Source organism: Mustelus asterias, chromosome 17 (genome assembly GCF_964213995.1).
Source record: "Mustelus asterias chromosome 17, sMusAst1.hap1.1, whole genome shotgun sequence".
Lineage (NCBI taxonomy): Eukaryota > Metazoa > Chordata > Chondrichthyes > Carcharhiniformes > Triakidae > Mustelus > Mustelus asterias.
The window spans coordinates 55940083-55960294 of NC_135817.1; the positions used below are offsets into that span (position 1 = coordinate 55940083).

General features: G+C 41.7%; 1 protein-coding gene across 2 annotated transcripts in view; it reads left to right on the top strand.

Annotated features, from left to right (window-relative positions):
• Window positions 1-20212, top strand: part of ttc3 (tetratricopeptide repeat domain 3) — a 96060-nt gene that overhangs the window by 12917 nt on the left and 62931 nt on the right. For both annotated transcript variants that reach the window (XM_078232716.1, XM_078232717.1), the window contains exons 3-11: window positions 3463-3511; window positions 6221-6389; window positions 7315-7402; window positions 8019-8072; window positions 9526-9655; window positions 14562-14632; window positions 16099-16193; window positions 17044-17106; window positions 19123-19177. In XM_078232716.1, coding sequence (XP_078088842.1) covers window positions 3463-3511; window positions 6221-6389; window positions 7315-7402; window positions 8019-8072; window positions 9526-9655; window positions 14562-14632; window positions 16099-16193; window positions 17044-17106; window positions 19123-19177 — 774 coding nt within the window. The remainder of the gene's footprint in view (window positions 1-3462; window positions 3512-6220; window positions 6390-7314; window positions 7403-8018; window positions 8073-9525; window positions 9656-14561; window positions 14633-16098; window positions 16194-17043; window positions 17107-19122; window positions 19178-20212) is intronic.

The following is a 20212-nucleotide window of genomic DNA, read 5'->3' on the forward strand; positions in this document are numbered from 1 at the left end:
AGGAGATTGTCATCGATTTCAGGAAGTGTAGAGAAGAACATGTCCCTGTCTACATCAAGAGGGACGAAGTAGAAATGGTAGAAAGCTTCACGTTTTTAGAGGGCGATTCTCCCAAAAAAAACTCTTAAGTGCTGAGTTGGCGGGAAAACTGGTGCAATTCATGATTGTTCTTTAAGTGCGAGTGGGACTTGAATTTCCCACACTCTGTGCACTGCAGAGGTCACTATTGTGAATATCATTAAAAGCTCAGGGAGCGCAGTGGCCCTGATCTGTCAGCCTCCTGTTTGCTGGCCAGCTCGATCACTGACCAGGCCGGGACCCTTGCAATGATGCGCCTCGCCCCTCACCCCCAACCCCTCGCGGCCTGATCACGGCCCCCACGACCATTCCAGGCCAGCCCCGAAGTCCACCCACCTGTTCCGGAGTGCCCCGATCTCCAAACAATCCTCCCCACCCCCCCCACCAGCAGCAGTGATGATTCCCCCCGGACGGGAGGCAGACCCCCACCCCCCCATCCCATCCCCCGCAAGACACTCCTGCCCGCCCCGATATCGCTGGCCTCTCTCCAGCCCCAACCAAATCCCAGTGGCAGCAGGAACCCCCCCCCCCCACTGATTGCCCTTGAGCCCTGCCCACAAAAGGCCTTGGGCAGTGCCAAGATGTGTCCCCTGAGCATAGGCACTTTGCCCCTTGGGCAATGCCAGGGGGTACAGGCTGACACTGCCAAGGGGCCCATGCCTGGGGGCACCTCCCCCCACCGCACGACCCCGGGGGGGCCTTGATTGCCCCTCTTCACTCCCGCGGCATCTCCTGTTAGTTCCCCGGACGTGGGGAGCTACTCTAAACCCCGCTGGAGTGAAATACTCCTGGTGGGGTGGCAGATGCTATCGGGCCTGGAGAATTCAGTCCTGGGCCCGATAGTGACATTTAAACTACATTAAAACCAGATTAAAATCACTTACCTGGTCTTCCCGCCGGTTTCCAGCGTGATCTCGACCGCGCTTGCTCTCCGGCAGTGGGAGACGCATATGCGTCGGGAGCACATGCGTGAATCCTGCGAAATGGCCGACACGCGCACCTCCCAACCTGACGTGCCAAAAAATTAGTGCGTCGCGATGGGAGAATCGGGCCCTAGGTCACCAACAACCTGTCCTGGCCTCTCCATGCTGACACTATAGTTAAGAAAGCCCACCAACGCCCCTACTTTCTCAGAAGACTAAGGAAATTTGGCATGTCAGCTATGACTCTCTCCAAATTTTACAGATGCACCATAGAAAGCATTCCTTCTGGTTGTATCACAACTTGGTGTGGCTCCTGCTCTGCCCAACACTGCAAGAAACTACAAAAGGTCATGAATGTTGCCCAATCCATCTCGCAAACCAAACTCCTATCCATTGACTCTGTCTACACTTCCCTCTGCCTCGGCAAAGCAGCCAGCATAATAAAGGACCCCACGCACCCCGGACATTCTGTCTACCACCTTCTTCCTTCTGGAAAAAGATAGAAAAGTCTGAGGTCACGTACCAACCGACTCGAGAACAGCTTCTTCCCTGCTGCTGACAGACTTTTGAATGGACTTACCTTGCATTAAGTTGATGTTTCTCTACACCCTAGCTATGACTGTAACACTCCATTCTGCACTCTCTCGTTTCTTTCTCGATGAACGGTATGCTTTGTATAGTGCGCAAGAAACAATACTTTTCACTGTATGCTAATACATGTGACAATAATAAATCAAATCAAAATGTGCACTCTGCATGGAACCAGCTATTAGATCACAATTCAAATACTTTTCAGATATGTGTTTGTGATGAAGAAGCTAAAATAATTGGTTGAGCATTGAATCTGAAGGACAGCAGCTATCTTAGAAATAGGATTAGGAGCAGCCCATATAGCTTATCAAGCCTGCTAAACTATTCAGTAAGATCATTACTGAACTTATGCATCTATTTCACTTTCCCGCTTGCTCCCTTAACTTCCTTAGTGCTGAAAGTATGTTGTCCATGAATATGCTCTTCAACATTCTCCCACATTCTGAAAGACGTGCTGGATGGGTGCATTGACCCGAACAAGTGCCGGACTGTGGCAACTAGGGTAATTTCTCAGTAACTTCATTGCAGTGTTAATTTAAGCCTTACTTGTGGCTAATAAATAAACTTTAACTGGACATCCACAACCATTTGTGGTAGAAAATTCCAAAGATTCACAACCCTCTCCACTTTCATCCTAAGTGGCTGACCCCTTATCCTGAAACTTTGGTTCCTAGTTCTGCACAGTAGAGAAAGGGGAAGCAACCTTTCAACATCTACTGTGTCAAACCACCACAGAATTTTATACATTTCATCAAGCACCTAGCATCAATGCTGAAATCCTGAGGCAAGCATCAACTCAGATGAGATAGCTCATCTAAATTCCTTTAGTTAGTACATTAAAACGTCACAGACAGCTTCAATGTAAATTTTAACATTAAACAACAGGAATTGGGGAGCAGAGAGATATTTTTTACGCCTATAGTTGAGCAGAAGCTTTTTCGGAAAACGGGACAGAAGATGGTAACGTTTGAGGGGTTCAAAGAGGGAATGATATTTTATACTCGAAGAGCGGATGGTGACGATGATCAGCGACAGAGATGAAAAAGTTTTGGTGGAGTAGAGGAAACATGTGAGACATGAAATATGGATGGAAATAAACTGCCAAACTGTTAATTGTAAATAAATTTGTATTTTGCTTTCCTACGGTCATTTATTTTGATATATTGCTAAATTGATCTATTATAACTGTACAAATCAACTTTCTTAGCTCCTTGAGGAATTAACTTAACTTTGTAATCCCTTTGTTCTTTTTATAGATAATATGTACATATATCATTTTCCGTGAAGAGATTATGCTAAGAACTTTACTGTATTTACTTTTTATGATGGAATGTAAAGTACAAGTTAATGTCAAATGTATATAAACTACTGTCGTATTTGTGTGTGGTGAATGTATTTGCCAAAGTGCATGCATGTGTTAATGTTTTACCGTGCTTGTATACAATTTAAAGTTTGTGAAACCTCTGCACTTTATTATTGATAATGAGTACCATTAAATCAGTAGAGAATATATTGATAAAAACAAATGTTTTATTTTAAATGCATTCCAATATTTCTTGGATAGCAAGGCATTCTTTTCCATTAAATTTGCTTGGAATGCCATGCTTAATTAATGAGTCCTTAATTAATGAATTCTTTCTTGATTCAGTAATTCTCTTGCAAGTGACTTATTATTTGCAGTGGTAAAGGTAAATAGACCACTGTTGATAAATGATGCAACCTGCTGTAGATGGCCAACTGCTGTCAAGAAGCATTATAATGTTATACTCAATGACCAGTTTCTTTTACAAGATTTTGTTGACTGATTTCTGTTTGTATGTACTAGACTTGAACAGTGACAAAGCAGTAATTACTACTTGTTTTCTTTCAGAGTGAACCAATATTTGAAATAGACAGTCAAGTTAAGCCAAAAAATAATAGTAAGTGCATCAAACTGTTGTAATGGTGGGGATATAGGTAGGGAAGGGTTCTGTCTGTGGTTTAAAACAGGATATATTTTACCCCCAAGCTTTTCTTTTCACTCCTTTACTTTCAATACTGGAACATAATTCAGTCCATTCCTCCAAGTTTGGTGTCACCATCAAATTTTGAAATTCTACTCTATTATTTATTTATTAGTCACAAGTAAGGCTTACATTACCACTGCAATGAAGTTACTGTGAAATTCCCCTAGTCGCCACATTCCATCGCCTGTTTGGGTCAATGTATCTAACCTGTATTCCAAGATTCAGGTTATTTGTTTATGACAAAAAAAGCCATGGTCCTAGAAATCCAGCATCACTATCCCTTTGGGGTAGTGATTTCCACAGATTCACAACCCTTTGGAAGAAGTAGTTTCTCCTCAACTCTGTTTTAAATTTGCTGCCCTTTGTCCTAAGACTATGACCTCTCATCCTAGAATGCCCCACAAGGCGAAGCATCCACTCTACGTCTACTTTATCCATACCTTTTATCCATATCATCTTGTGTACCTCAATTTGATCTCCCCTCAATCTTCTAAATTCCAGAGAGTATAGGCCTAAACTGTTCAATCTCTCTTCATACGACAAACCCCTCATCTCTGGAATCAATCTAGTGAACCTCCTCTGAACTGCCTCCAATGCCACTACATCTTTTCTCAAATAAGGGGACCAAAACTGTGCACAATACTCCAGGTGTAGCCTCACCAATGCCTTGTATAGTTGCAACAATGCTTCCTTACCTTTATATTCAATTCCTTTAGCTATAAATGCCAATATTCCATTCGCTTTCTTTATTATCTGCTGTACCTGCATGCTAGATTTCTGTGACTCATGAACAAGGACACCCAGATCCCTCTGCACAGGAGCATCCTGAAGTCTCTCCCCATTTAGATAATAAATTGCCTTCTCATTTTTCCGACCAAAATGCATGACCTCAGACTTATCCACATTGAACTCCATCTGCCACGTTTTGACCCAAGCTCCTAACTTATCTATATCCATTTGTAAGGTTCTTATTTCTTCATTGCAACTTACTGTCCCGCCTATTTTTGTGTCATCTGCAAATTTAGCTATCGCGCTTCTAGCCCTGTATCCAAGTCATTAATATAGATTGTAAATAGCTGGGGCCCAAGGACCGAACCCTGTGGCACCCCACTAGTTACTACTTGCCATCCAGAAAAAAAAAACATTTATCCCGACTTCCTGTCTTCTGTGCATTAGCCTGTCACCTATCCAAGATAATACATTACCCCTAATCCCATGTGATCTAACCTTGTGAATTAACCTTTTATGTGGCACCTTATCAAACGCCTTCCAGAAATCCAGATATACTACATCTACATCCAGATATACTACATTATCCACTTTGCTTGTTACATCCTCGAAGAACTCTAGCAAATTAGTCAAACATGAATTGCCCTTCATAAAACCATAGTGACTCTGATGGATAGCATTTTGACTTTCCAAATGTCCTGATATTGCTTCCTTGATAATTGATTCTAACACTTTCCCAGCAACAGATGTTGTTGTCTCTTTTACTTCTATCTTCAATTTTGCTTCTGCCTTCACTTTTATAGATATTTTGTTGTATTTCTCCTTGGTAAACACTGTTACAAAGTACTTATTAAGTATTCTAGCCTTGTCATGTGTCTCTAAGCATATATCATCCTCATTGTTCCTAATAGATGCACCTCTTACTTTGTGCTTACTATTTCCATGCTGGGAGAAGATTTTTGGGTTCCCTTTCATGTTCACCACTATTCTATTCTCATATTTTGTCCTTGCCAGTCTTCTTTTGAGCTTGACCTATTATATTGAACCTGATTCTCACTTGAAGAATTCATCTGACATGCATCATACACCCTCTTTTTGTGTTTCATCATAATCTCTAACTCATTAGTCATCCAAGAATCCTTATTTTTGGTTCCCCTACCTTTCGCTTTGTTAGAATGTACCTAGCTTGTACCTGAAACATCTCTTCCTTAAAAATCACCAATTGTCCCCCTTACAGTTGTTTCTGTCAATCTTTGGTTCCATTACCTAGACTTCTCATCACATTGAAATTAACCCTCTTCTAATCTAGGCATTCCATTTGATATCATTCCTTGCTTTTCTCTATTATTAATTTAAACCTTATGTACAATCATCACTCTTGCCTGGATGTATCCCCACAGATACTTGATTACCCAGTGTTCAGGCTAGTGGGAGGTCCAACAAAAGGCCTCCCTGCTCAGCAGTGCTATATGTCTGGATAATCTTTTGAGAACAAGAGTGAATGAGCTGTAATGTCTCCCCAGAAGTAAATTGCATGCCACGTGCACACCTCACAGCTTAGACCTCCACGTGAGAGAAGTCTATTTGGGTAATGTGTTAGAATTTTATCAGTGCCTGTGGAACTATATACCTTGGTAAAGCTCAGTTGTCTGGATAGTGCGGGTTCAATTCCTGTACTGGCTGAGGTTATTCATGAAGGGTCCCGCTTTCTCAACCTTGTCTCTCGCCTGAGATGTAATCATCCTCAGATTAAATTACTGGGGGAGAGCTACTATTGGTCATCTGGGACTATATTCTGGTATGCGCCAAGCATTTTGAGGTATTATGACAGGGAAAAATGTTTTTTTGATAACGTTTAATTTAAATAATTGCTTTTTCTCCCCCCTCTTTCAGTGGAAGCAGCTGAGATGTGGCATTCTGACAGTGTGAAAAATCATCAAGTGTTTTGCAAGCGGAGACATTGGATATCCATATACATACTATGGCCATATTTATTTGCTCAGAAAAAAAAGGCTGATCTATACCTAGAGTGGGCCTTTGCAGCAAAGTTCATAGATGCAGAGTAAGTCTGTTTTTTTTTGCAGGACAGTTTATTTGACCTTGCTGTCCCACAATGACCTGGTTAGCATAGTTGATAACATTAATTCCAAACTTGCTTTTGAGTGGACCTGTAGAAATTGTCCTTGCAGTTTGCAGTGGATGGTGCACAGGCTAGTAGATGGCAGCTTAACACAACTATTCCTGTGCTTTAAGGTGGGAATGAAAGGAGGAGTAAAGTAACTTTGTATTTATCTAGTACCTTTAGCATCCTCAAAATGTCCAAAGTTGCAATAAATTACATTTTATTGTGTTGACATTGCTTAATATAGGTAAATGCAGCTGTCAATTTGTACTCGGCAAGATGCCACAAACAGTAATGACATATCTTTATGGTGTTGATTGCGGGATGGGTGTGAGCTAGGATACTTGGAGAACTACCCTAGTCATCTTAAAAGAGTACCATAGAATCTTTTACATCCATCATCTTTTCTACAGATTGGGTTGTACTTGTGTTAATCAGATTCTTACCATGGGTGTAAAAATTTGTGACTTGCATGGAAATCCAGAACTTCAGTTCCCATGCTTAACTCTTGTTGCAAGTGACATGAGTTTGACCACTTCTCCATTGGGTTGATATTGGGCGCTGAGCCAAATTTAACACTAATTGCTCAGTTCGCTACTGGAAGATGTAAGGGATGCTGATGAGAATAGGAAAATTCATGCTGGTATTCTTCAGAGAAGCAGGATGTGACACATGTAGGCATAGCTGTAAGGGAACATTACTCCACAACCATCTCTTCTATGAGTTTTTAGGAAAGGGCGGTAAGTCCTAAAATTTCACTTAAACATTTTAGTAAGTGACTGGTGAATATTCACATTAAGTGCAAAATAAACTTGATGTGTAAGGGTTGCAGAAGCTTTAATCTTCAGTTTCTATTTTTTTCCAGGAATTACGATGTCTTTGAAATTAATGTGATAAAGCTTCAAACTATTGAACTCCTGGAAGTGGTGCTTGATGCAATAGGGAAACATAATGTAAGTACATTTTATAAATTGGGCATTTGACAGTTGGTGAAATGTTTTGTCCTTGTGTTTAAATTCGAGTCAGTAATTAGGAACAGAATCGTTTACTGTGCCGTGCTGTTGAATCAGAAACATTTGCTTCCGGGGCTTCAGTGGAAAAGGGTCTAGCAAGAGACAAAGTGGAGGGGAAGGGGTGCTAGTACAGCACAGAGGGAGTCCATTCAGCCTATTGAGCCAGTCTTGGCTTTCTGCAAAAGCAATTTGGCTAGTCCCAGTCCTCCATCCTTTTCAATGTAGCATTGCAAATATTTTTCCTGCAGCTTCCCATTCAATTATGTCTTGAAAACCATGATTGAATTTGCTTCCACCAACTCCCAGGCAGTGCATTCCAGGTGTTGACCTCCTGCTGGGTGAAAAATTATATGCTCAAGTTTCTAGAGTAAGACATTGAGCCCATGACTTGTTGATTCAGAGACTTGGGTACTGCCATTCAACCAAGGCTGACAATTCATTTGGAGGAAATAAAGATATGTGTACTGAAATGTGCTGAATTCAACTTTCTCTCTTTTTAGAAGGCAATTGCAGGTATATTGAGCGCCTCAGTTATGCTTCAACTTTTCTTTTGCAGCACTCCACAAAATTTCTGTCCTGTTTACTGGACTTATGGGATAAAGTAGATGGGGTAAGTATTGGAACTAAACATTGACTTTGTGGAACAGTTATAACTCTTAAGTAGTTGTTTGCAAAGAACTTGCATGGAGTTATAGTAATATTATTTGATCTGAATCCTAGTGGGTAAAAGGTAAATCAACTGAATCTTCAACTGAAGGTTATGAATTTTTGGCATGTCTTCAAGATGCAGTTGTGGTGTCAGAAATGTCAATTCAATGGATAGCCAATGTAATTTTTTTCGCTAAGGAAAGGGGACAGTGAGGTTTTCCTGTCTTTTTGCTTCTCATTTGTTTCTAATACACAAATTAGCACTGACGCAATTGCCTCAGTGATGGTGCTTCTGAAACTTTTTTATTCACAAATAACTTTGACAGCAGAAAGACCCAGCAAGGCTACCTACCAAGTTCTATCCCACATGCTTTTTTGCTTACCACTGCAAAAATACTCACCAGAATTAATAGGAAGCATGGCACTGCTTTTGGTGATGCACCAAAGGGGTGATGTCTGCTTCCAGAATGAAAAGCTTCTGTTCCATATCGTGCTGGTTCCATGTTCAGCCCCACATGTGTTGAAAGTCAAATCTTGCAGCTGTGTGTTGCTGCAGGAACCTATATCATGCTTCGAAAATGGCATTGTTGTGGCTGATGCTTATGACAACTCATGCTAAGCATGAGGGAGCCGGACTAGTTGTGTGACATCATGAAAGTGGCATGGATGAGCGTTCTGCCGTATTCTCCCAAGTAGCCTTGCCTGAGACGTTGCACTGAGTGACGTGCACTTTGGACCAGCCCATGCATCAACTGAAGGACCCTTGCAGACCACACTTTTGAGAGCTACTGCTTGATAAAATGTCCAAATATTTTATATATTGTATATTTTATGTTGCTCACAATCAGAAATGTAGCAGAGAACCTAATGGGCTACCAAATAACAATTGTAGGAAAGGAACCTAACCAGTATATTGACTGCATGCAGAAAATCACAAGCTGAGGCTTGAAAGCTATTGAAAACCTGCATAAAATGGGGCTCACGCCTGCAGTTGGTTAAATATTAGAGCGGCAGGTTGAGGCCCTTTAATGGTCACTTAAGGGTCTCTCTTGATCTCTGGCCATGAAAGCTGTCCTTGAATCTTCCTGCCCTGGAGTAAATTGGAGGGAAGGCAGTGGGATCGCCGATATATCTTCCTGCCTGATCACACTGCCCCTACTCCCTCCAAACCCACCTTTGGGAATGTGGGGGGGTGGTCTTGAAATTCCACCTTTTAATTCTTCCATTCTTTAGCTTTCTTTCTCTCAGCAGATTCTGTCTGACCTGCCAACTGTTTTCAATAATTTCTGCTTTTATTTGTAAAACAATTTGATATTTAATTTTGCATTTATTTGTTCGAAGGTTCATGCACGCTGAAGGTGGACAGAAAAGGAAATTGTAATTTCTGCACAGTTCTCTTTATTTCCCCTACGCAGGTTAATTGTGACCTTGACGATGCCATTGACATGATAGAAAAGACAGGGGAATTTAACTCCTTGCCTGGGCAGGTGAACTCTGGAACAAAACGGTCACGAATGGCAGCTATTGCAATTACTTGTTTCCAGTGTAAGTAGTCTCAGAACTGCACAACATTAATATAGAATACCCACATTGATGCTGGTATGTTCATACTTGAGCTGCAAGTCAGCTTGACAATATAGCAGGTGGTGAAATCTGGAGCATTGTCTGTGGCATCTGTAAGTTAAATGTCCTATCCCATTTACACCAGTGTGATGACCCTCTTGTAATATGGTGTATTATTTTGTTATTCTTTTTAAGTACATTTAAGTATAAAAAATTGGAGAAAGATGCTAATATTATTAATGAGGAAAGTTGCAATTGTGTGCATGTGGTCACTCCTAGTTTAATGAAAGCTCCAAGGGGCTTTATGAACAGGTTGGGGGTAAATGGACCACAAGCAGGAGTTGTACACATGTTGGTGTGTTTGAGGCTTTTGAAAGCGCGGCAAGATGTTTCAAAGTGGAAGGGCGTGAGGTAAAGAAATCTATAGTGTGTAGAGTCATAAAGACTGATTGTTGTGCTTCTGTTGGAACAAAAGGAGGAATATTACTAATGCAGAGGAGTAAAGAAGAATATAGGATGGATATAGGCATTTACAGCAATGAAGTTATGAAAGGATTTGTAAACAAGGATCAGTATTTTGTAAATGTGAGTCAGCGTAGGAAAGGTTTGTAGTGATGGATGATGAAATTGAGCTGTTCAGAATAATCCTATTTTTTCCCAATCTCTTCCCATAACTGAGTTTGTCATTCCTCGTACATCCAGTCAAACTCTGCCTGTACCCTTAGGCATTCACAGTATATATTTCCTGAAGAATGATGCCCAGAAATGTGCACATTACTCTAGCAGAGGCCTAACTAGTGATTTATAAAGTTCCAGCATGATTTAGAAAATAAAGCAAAAGTAACCTATGTATTTTCTTTTAAACTATCTTATCATTTACTCTACCACATTTTAAGAATTTGTGTATATGAACATGATCCCTCTGCTCGTCCACACTATTCAGAATTGTGCTACTTATATAATACAGTCTTTCCATACTCATCATTCCAATGTGCAGCCCTTCACATCTTTCCATTTTCTATGTTTCAGCCCATTTAATCATCCTGTCATGTCACCTTGAAGCCTACATCTATCCTGGTCACTACCACTTGCTAAGTTTTGTGTCTTCTATCAACTTTATAATCTTGCTCCTTCCATCCGAGTCTAGGTTCATATAAATATTGAAGAATAATAATTGTTCCAAAACTGACCCTTGGGGGACACCAGTGCAAACCACCACCCTGTCTGAAAAGCATCCATCCACCATCAATCACCCTGTTTCCTTTCACAGCACTGATTCTGTAAGCATGCCACTGCTTTCCGCTTAATTCTATGGCCTTTCATCTTCTTAGTAAACTTCCGATGGGACACTTTTTAAAAAAAAACAATCATTTATGGGATAAAAGAGAAAGGGGAAGCTATTTACAGGATGGCAGTAGAAGAAAGGCATCAAAAAGGCTAGCATTACTGAGAGTTGGTAAGTCATCTATTTCAAATGAAACACATCCTTGGCTACCTCACTGAATTCATGAGTAGCACCAGGGATTTCAGGGTTGTTAATGTTATTCAATGTAATAATATACAAGAAATGGGAAAAGGATAAATCAGGTAACTACAGATTAGTCAGTGTAACAATAATAGTGAGGAAGTTCATAGAAATCATAGAAACCCCACGGTGCAGAGAGAGGCCATTCGGCCCATCGAGTCTGAACCAACAGCAATCCACCCAGACCCAATCCACGTAATCCCACATATTTACCCCGCTAATCCCTCTAACCTACGCATCTCGGAACACCAAAGGGCAATTTAGCCTGGCCAATGCACTTAACCTGCACATCTTTGACTGTGGGAGGAAACCGGAGCACCCAGAGGAAATCCACGCAGACATGGGGAGAATGTGCAAACTCCACACAGACAGTGACCAAGCTGGGAATCAAACCTGGGTCCCTGGAGCTGAGAGACAGCAGTGCTGACCACTGTGCCGCCCCCTTATCAGAAACTTTATCAGGGACAAAATAACATTTCACTTGGAAAGGCGTGGGCTAACCGAGTTGAATCAGAACAGATTTGTTCAAGACAAATCATGTCCACTAGAGAGATTGCAAATGATGTAGGCAGTGTCAAGTAGGCCTTCAACAGTGGAAACGAGCTGAAGGCTCCTCTCTCCCTCTCTCACTTTTGGATAAGTGTGGCACCTGTTTTGGGAAGCTAACACTACCAGAAACCTATCGGAGAACCAAGATCTCATAATAATTGCAACATCTACATCTGTTTGCATCCAAGAAACCAGCTAACCCAAATCAGCCACAGCATTTAAAAATATTTAAGGACAATAATAGGATACTTAACCGTATATTCTTGTACTTTTTTTATTGGACTCTAGCTCCCCTAAATGCTGATTCCTCTGTACGTGTGGGCACACATCCAAATAACTGCATAAAGGCCAAATACTTGATGTTGTACTTTTATTATTTCTCTTGGTGTGAGTGGTTAATAAATTTGTTCTTTCTTTGACGCAACAAAATCTTGTTCACAGCTTAAATAGTTCAATCAATTGTGATTTTGAAAAGGCATATCCTCATGAAAAAGGAACTTAATCCTTTGTTAAGACCAACATAGGAGGTTGACTGTAGGTTAAATCCCAATAAACTTAACCTTTCCCTCAGCCACCCGTTACACTTTATTTACCAAAACCAGAAAATGCTGGAAAGTCTCAGCAGGTCTGACAGCATCTGTGGAGAGAAAATAGAGCCAACGGGGGTGATTTTACCAAAAACGTTCTAAGTGCTGAATTCACAGGAAAACTGGTGTAAATCACAATTATTTTTTCAGTGAGAGTTCAGACTCTAATCTCCCACTGTGTACAATGCAGAGTTCGCAATCGTGAATATCATTAAAAGCTCAGGCGGGTGGAGCCTATTCACACCGGAGTCTCACGGATCCGGAACTCTACACATGCGCAGTGGCCCCGATCTGTCAGCCTCTGGTTTGCTGGCCAGCCTGGAACCCCCGCAGTGCTGTCCCTCCAGGTCCCTCCCACTCCCCCAGTCTGATCGCAGCCCCCACAAACATTCCCTGGCCAACTCTGACCACCCCCCCCCGACCAGGAACGCACCGGTCTCCAGAACGCCCCCACCCCCCAGCAGTGACGATCCCCCCCCGCCATCCACAACAGGAGGCAGACCACCTACCCCCCCCACGGAAAGCCCCCGCAGGTGGCAGAACACCACCTTCCGCCCCCTCCAACCAATCTTCATCGCTGGCCTCCCTCCAGTCCCAACTGGATCCCAATGCAGCGGCCGTGGGACCCCTCGCCCCCTAAGCCCCACCCCAGGCTCTGCTCCCTTGGCACTGCCTGATGAACAGTGCCAAGATGCCCCCTGGGCATGGGCACTTTGCTCCTTGGGCAGTGCCAGGGGGCACAGTCTGGCACTGCCAAGATACCTATGCCCAGGGAGCACTACCCCCTGCCGCCCGACCCTCTGGAAGGCCCCGATTGCCTCCCCTTCACTCCAGCGGGGTCAGGCCGCTAGTTCCCCGAAAGTAAACCCCGCCAGAGTGAAATTATACTGGCGGGGTGGGAGATGCTATCAGGCCCGGAGACTTCAGTCCCGGGCCCCATAATCACATTCAAATAACATTAAAATAAGATTAAAATTACTTACCTGCTGTTTCCATCGGTTTCCAGTGTGGTCCTGACTGCGCCGGATATCCATCAGTGGGAGATCGCGCGCGAATCGGCGCAGGCGCGATTCTCCCACTCGACCAAAAAATTAGCGGGTCGGGATGGGAGAATCACGGCCAACATTTCTAGTCTGGATGACCTGACTCCACGTTTGCTCTATTCTCTCTCTACAGATGCTGTCAGACCTGCTGAGATTTTCCAGCATTTACATTTTATTTATTTACATGTTTCACTTGCTGCTTGTGTTCTGACTCTGCGCACTGCTTTTACTGACTCTCTGCCATTTGTTCTCCTATTTTTATCTGTTGGCCTCTCAAACTGTTACCCCTCGCACTCATCTTCTGCACTCACTGACTCTTGTTGCTGTTTCTCCCAGCTTTATCTTGCACTGTTTCTCCTCAGTCTCACTTTCTCCGCTCCATTCCAATTTTATCTCCGAGATATTGATAGGAACATGCATCATTGTTTCACTTGGTGTTTGCTTCATAACAGCCGTTGGCAACTCTTGTCATTCATAAATTTGTCTTCTAGTCCCAGCCCCTACAATACAGTAGCTACCAGATCTCTGTACAGTATCTCCCATACTTGAGATTGGAAATTTGTTCTGTGGTTATTGACCGCTGTGGAGCATTTCTGCTCCAATGTTCGTTTGTGTAAGCTAGCTGTGACTTAGTTTGGGATCTGTTTAAAATTAAAATTTAGTTCCAATTTTCTGTGTTCCTTCCTCATCCTCTCTCGAAAGTTTCAATTCTTGCTGGACATGGTCCCATGTATGTCAAGCATGCTCTCGTACTTTACATAAATGGCTACTTGTGTGTGAGCCGGTGGAACAAGTGTTTCATGTGGAAAGCACTGTAGCTGAGTGCAGTCGCGTGCATGCAAAATTGTGTCCTAGTAGAAGGTATAGGTAGTGAGTAGGAGCTTCTCTTGATCTGGGGATACTGAAACAAGAACTGGAATTTTACCGCCTCGTAGAACGGAATTCTCGTTGGCCTCGGGCGGGATTTTACAAGCCTCGCCCGAGCCAGGTCGTAAAATAGCGGCATAGGTGTCCCTACTGCCACCGTCAACATCAGCTTACAGAACATAGACTGAAAAGCAAACTTGGCATCTTCAGATCTGTAGATCTCAGCTCCTTGTCCCCAGTTGGACAGTCAGAAACCCAAGTTTATGCAAATTGTTAAGGAACAATGTTTACTTTCAATTCTTCTTTTCTTCTTGCAGATGCATATTTGGTAAAGATGTATCTGGGTGGTGAGAATATTCCTAATTTAATGCCAAAGAGAGAGGACCAGGTATGTGGATAGAAGGTAAAGAATTCTGTTACAAGGTTTTGTGTTGCAGAATGCCGAACTGCAAAGTTTTCAACTGAAATATTCTCCAACATTTTCTTCAGGTATAAATATTGCCTCACTTTTCAATGACCATTGCTGTGAAGGCTCATATTGTTTCTTCACAGTTCTTAACATTGGGTTTATCTCCTTTGTTCCTGTATTGCTGAAGAAAGAGACATGTTGTTGAAGTTTTCTGTCTAGTACTTATCAGGATGTGGAGATGCCGGCGTTGGACTGGGGTGAACACAGTAAGAAGTCTCACAACACCAGGTTAAAGTCCAACAGGTTTATTTGGTAGCAAATACCGTAAGCTTTCGAAGCGCTGCTCCTTCCTCAGATGGAGTATAGAAGTTCATTGTCAGGTCTGAAAGAGATTGGAAATTAATGTAATCATTATTATCCTCCATCTGAGGAAGGAGCAGCACTCCGAAAGCTTATGGTATTTGCTACCAAATAAACCTGTTGGACTTTAACCTGGTGTTGTGAGACTTTGTACTTATCAGGACAGGGCAGCACGGTAGCACAGTGGTTAGCACTGCTGCTTCACAGCTCCAGGGACCTGGGTTCGATTCCCAGCTTGGGTCACTGTCTGTGTGGAGTTTGCACATTCTCCTCGTGTCTGCGTGGGTTTCCTCCGAGTGCTCTGGTTTTCTTCCACAGTCCAAAGATGTGCAGGTTAGGTTGATTGGCCATGCTAAATTGCCCCTTAGTGTCCTGAGATGCGTAGGTTAGAGGGATTAGCGGGTAAATATGTAGGGATATGGGGGTAGGGCCTGGGTGGTCGGTGCAGACTTCGATGGGCCAAATGGCCTCTTTCTGCACTGTAGGGTTTCTATGATTCTGAGGACAAACTTGCAAGGATACTGAATTTCATTGGGAACAATTTATCCTGTATGAGCAAAAGGTGGTGATTGGTTGGCAAGTGGACTCTGACTGGCAGAGGCATTGCAGTGGGGAATGCACGAGAAAACATTTATCCCAAGCTTTTTATTAGTTGAAAAGGTGCAATGTCTGGTCATCTTTCAGTTTGTGGGCTGTGGGTGTGCATATATATAACTTCTAGCATGCACAAAATTATTATGCATTTCCAACATTTATTGAACTTGCTCTTCGGGCATGCGGAGAAAGTGGGAAGGAATTCATCAAAACCTTTGTTGAGATGCAGTTCTAGATTTCCCATTCCTGACTTTTTCAGGTGCTGTTTATACATTAAATAATGCATTTGTATTGCATCTTGAAATAAATCAGAGCCAATAAATCTGGAGCTTATACCTGCATGTAGGAGGTACTCCTATAATCTTTCAGCAATGTTTTTCATAGAAAAACGTTTATAACTGTTAGTCTTTGATTCATTGATATTAAAAACCACAGTGAGTGAGGAGTCTGCAACATATTTTGATGTCTCAATTCTTCTTTCACCATTTCAGAAAAGTGAAGGACATAGAAATAGAGGCAATGAAGAATTTAGAAATGAAAATTATGAAGCTGCTGTAAACTGGTACTCCAAGGCGATTGAGTTAAGGTATTTGAGCCAAGAGCATAGAACTTCACTTGTTCAGTTGTGCAGACTGATATTTGCACTAGTTGCTTTGCAAGCTATTTTGTTATGTGCTGTTCAAACTGGAGAGATACAGTGACACAGTGGTTAGCACTGCTGCTTCACAGTGTCGGGGACCTGTGTTCAATTCCCGGCTTGGGTCACTGTCTGTGGAGTTTGAACGTTCTCCCCGTGTCTGCGTGGGTTTCCTCCGGGTGCTCCGGTTTCCTCCTACATTCAGAAAGACGTGCTGGTTAGGTGCATTGGCCATGCTAAATTCCCCCTCAGTGTACCCGAACAGGCGCCAGAATGTGGCGAATAGGGGATTTTCACAGTAACTTCATTGCAGTGTTAATGTAAGCCTACTTGTGACACTAATAAATAAACTTTAAACTGATTGAACAAAATAAAATGCTTTAATAACAACAGAAAAGATCTCAAACTATATAGGTTTGAAGACATGTAGCGGTCTGACTATTCATCATAAGAACATAGAGCATGAGTTCATTTTAATTCTGTTTTTAGCTTCCACTTTTAAAATGATTACAGTCTGATGCAATGCAGCACTTTGAGGATTAATTGTTAATTGATCTCCTCTTTATTACAAATTGCTAACCGTAACCCATGCTTTCAGCATTAGCTTCTCCAATGTCCTTTTCACTTTACAGGTGAAGAGTGTTACTTCATTTTTTAATAAGCCATTTTCTTATGATAATTAAATGATCCCAAGTTAACATAAAAGCTGTGTAGAAATTTATGGTTTTTAAGGCTCTGGTTTTCTTAGCTGGAGGTAAGTTGTGGAATAATGATTACATTAATTTCCAATTTCTTTCAGACCTGACAATGAACTTCTATACGGAAACCGAGCTCTTTGCTTTTTACGAATTGAAAATTACACGTAAGTTTGAAAAATTTATAATAACTAAGTACTTTCTTCAGATGCCAAGTGATATTGCGGTAGAAACATCATTCTAAACCGATGAATTATTTCAGTTAGGTCTGGGAAGCATAAAGTCTCACTTTAGATCTTCATTGAAGTTTCAAAAAGATATAGCAAGGTGCATTGAAAAAGTGATTAAACTAGACGCACCTTGTCTCTTAATGGAAATTTGTGTAGTCTTGCTCTGCTATACCTTATTAAAAAAAGACTTGAATTTGTATTACACCTGTCAGCCCCAGGAGGTCCTAAAATGCTTTGTAGTTCACTGTTGTCACGGAGGAAACACGGCTGCAAGGTATCACATAAGCACTTTGAAAGTCCAGCCACAAGCTCTCTTCAACTTAAATAAATCGTTGCATGTTGCTTGGAAAATTCTCTCATTCCATGCTTTAGAACAGTGGTTCCTAAAGGGTGTGGCGCGCCACACTGGTGCGGCGAGAGAGGATGGCAAGTGTGGCGGGAAGATTCAAGGACAATCAAAGAAACATTTAAACATGGATAGATATTTTTCCAAAGTGAGAGCAAGAGCATCAAGTGATGCTGAGGACGATGTCCCATGATCATATTATAAAGTAGATGTGTTCTATGTTATGAATCAAGCACTGCTAGGAGTTGTTTTTTTTTGTTTTTGAATGTATTTCTTATCAATAAAAAATTCGGTGTGGCGCGAGCAAATTTTTATTCCAAAAGTGCAGCCCAGTGAAAAAAGTTTGGGAACCATTGCTTTAGAATCTTTCCTGTTATATGTAGATTTGTTGGACCGTGTTCCCCCGATGGGTTAGCATGTTCATCCAGCATTCACTTGAGCATTCTGATCAAAAAGCTCTAAATTTCATGCCCAGTTTATGCCTTTTAGGTGATTTGAACTGGGACAATAGTTGGGATGCTGTTGTGACTCACAACCTTTGGGTGATGGAGAAGAAGCTCAACTCGAGGATCCTGTTTCTCTTAGTAATCCAGCAACCCTTTTTGGAAGTGGGTTGAGATTTTCATAGAATGTTGCAACACAGATCAGGCCACTTAACCCTTTGCTGACACTGATATTTTTTTCCTGTCCTTATATTTTAAATTCCAACATTCCTCTATATCTTTTTTAAAATAAAATCTCTACAGTGATAAGCTTTGCGATAAGGTCGACCATTTCCTCAGTTTACCCAAGAATGAGTTGCTAAAATATGATGCTCTGTAGTCTAAACTCTAGAGCATTGCACTTCTTCAGCAAAGGGGAAAGGTGTACAGAAAACTGAACTCGGTGGTTGCTCTGCTCAGGAGGCAGATATTGTAAAGAGATTTCAAAAAAAAACTTTTTAAATTGAACATGTAGTTGGGAGAGATAACTGAGGACCAAATCTTGACCATTCCTTTGGGCTTTATAGAAAATTGCCAAATTGGTTCTTTTACCTTAATTTTGGTCAATTAATTGAGTCATTTCCGACATATATTTTGCAAAATACAAAGATTTCATTGAGAGTCCTTGCTTCTCCAGGTTAAAACCCAGAGTTGAGTAAGAGACTCGGGAGAAAGGGTCCCGCACAAGTCAACGTTTTTGTAATAAGTGATGAACAAATGGTTAATGCAATGTCAGTTCTGACTTGCACAAAAATTAATTCTTAATAGATTCTGCATGTTTTTAGAGTTTCACTAGGGCAACCAGACAGCTACCAAACCAGTTTTGGGTTGGGCGTGACCACATTTTTAAACCTGTTCCACACAATAGTTGCTTAACATGCAATAGTTGGATGATGAAATGTGTGCACAGTGCATTCGTATTGTGCCGAGCACATTGCAAACCCTCTGCTGAAGGTGTTGGTTCTTTGCTGAGACACGCTACCAATGGCAGCAGCAACCCTCCAGTATCTTTAACTTAAACTGAATTTGTCGCATTATTTTTACTAAGTATCACCAGAAAATTTTGCACTTTAGTTGTCAATCTGTTTATCAGTGGTTGTTTGAGAATATTATTTTTATTTATAGGAAAGCACTTGGTGATGGAAAACGAGCCATAGTCTTGAAACCTCATTGGCCCAAGGTTAGTTTTTCCTGTTTACAGTTCTCTCGCTCCTGCCCTACGCACAGCCGTGCCTTCACCATTATATCCCTCTTAATAATGTTGTTTTCACATTTCCTGGATATGACGCATAGAGGATAAACTTCTACCGAAACTATTCGCTTAGTGCTGTTACCTTGAACCAGCCTGCAACCCGTACTGGAAAATGCAAATTTTGAGGACATTTGCATCCCAAATCTTATTCAATTGATGTAGCCTGTAAGGATGCTATGAGCAAAAAATATTATTGAGGGATATGATCTCAGGCATTTATCATAACTTGCTCATGGTTCGATTGCTAACACTTTATGGTTTTCAGGGTTATTTTCTTGTATCCTGTAGCTCTGTCATGGTAATCTTAATATTGCAAATACAGTGCAGCCCTGTTTTAACGCGATGGTTGGGGTCCATAAAATGTTATTGCGAATGTTATCGGGGTCACGCTAAATCGGGGTCGTGCTAAATCGGGGTCGCACTAAATTGCTAAACCGGAAATAGCATTTAAAAAAAGGGTCCATCGCGTCATATCCAAATTCGCGCTAAATCGGGGCGCGTAAAATCGGGGTTCCACTGTATCTCATTCGTTTCAATACTAGAATTTGAACTAATCCTAGTTAGTCCATGTTTGTTCAAGACCAGGTTGCAGGATTTGTTTCAATGAACTTATGAAGTAGATAACCATGTCAAGCTGATCTAGATCACCCATGACCTTCCCATTTGAATAATGTGGGAACCCTGTATCCGCTTACTGTCTCCCTCCAATAGAAATTTTCATTTTGTTTTCTTAAGAAGGTTAGTGCCTGGTTGAGGAAATAAATTATAAGTGATCCTTCTGCAGATGTTCTTAAAGCACTTGGAGGGTCTCGCACATCATTCCCGCTGGTTGGCTGCAAAAGGTCTCTTAGATGTTTGTTTACTTGATCCAGCACAGATATTATTGGATAACGGAGCAAAAGATTTTTTTCTTATTCATAGAATGTGGGCACCGTTGACAAAGTCAGCATTTATTGCCCACCC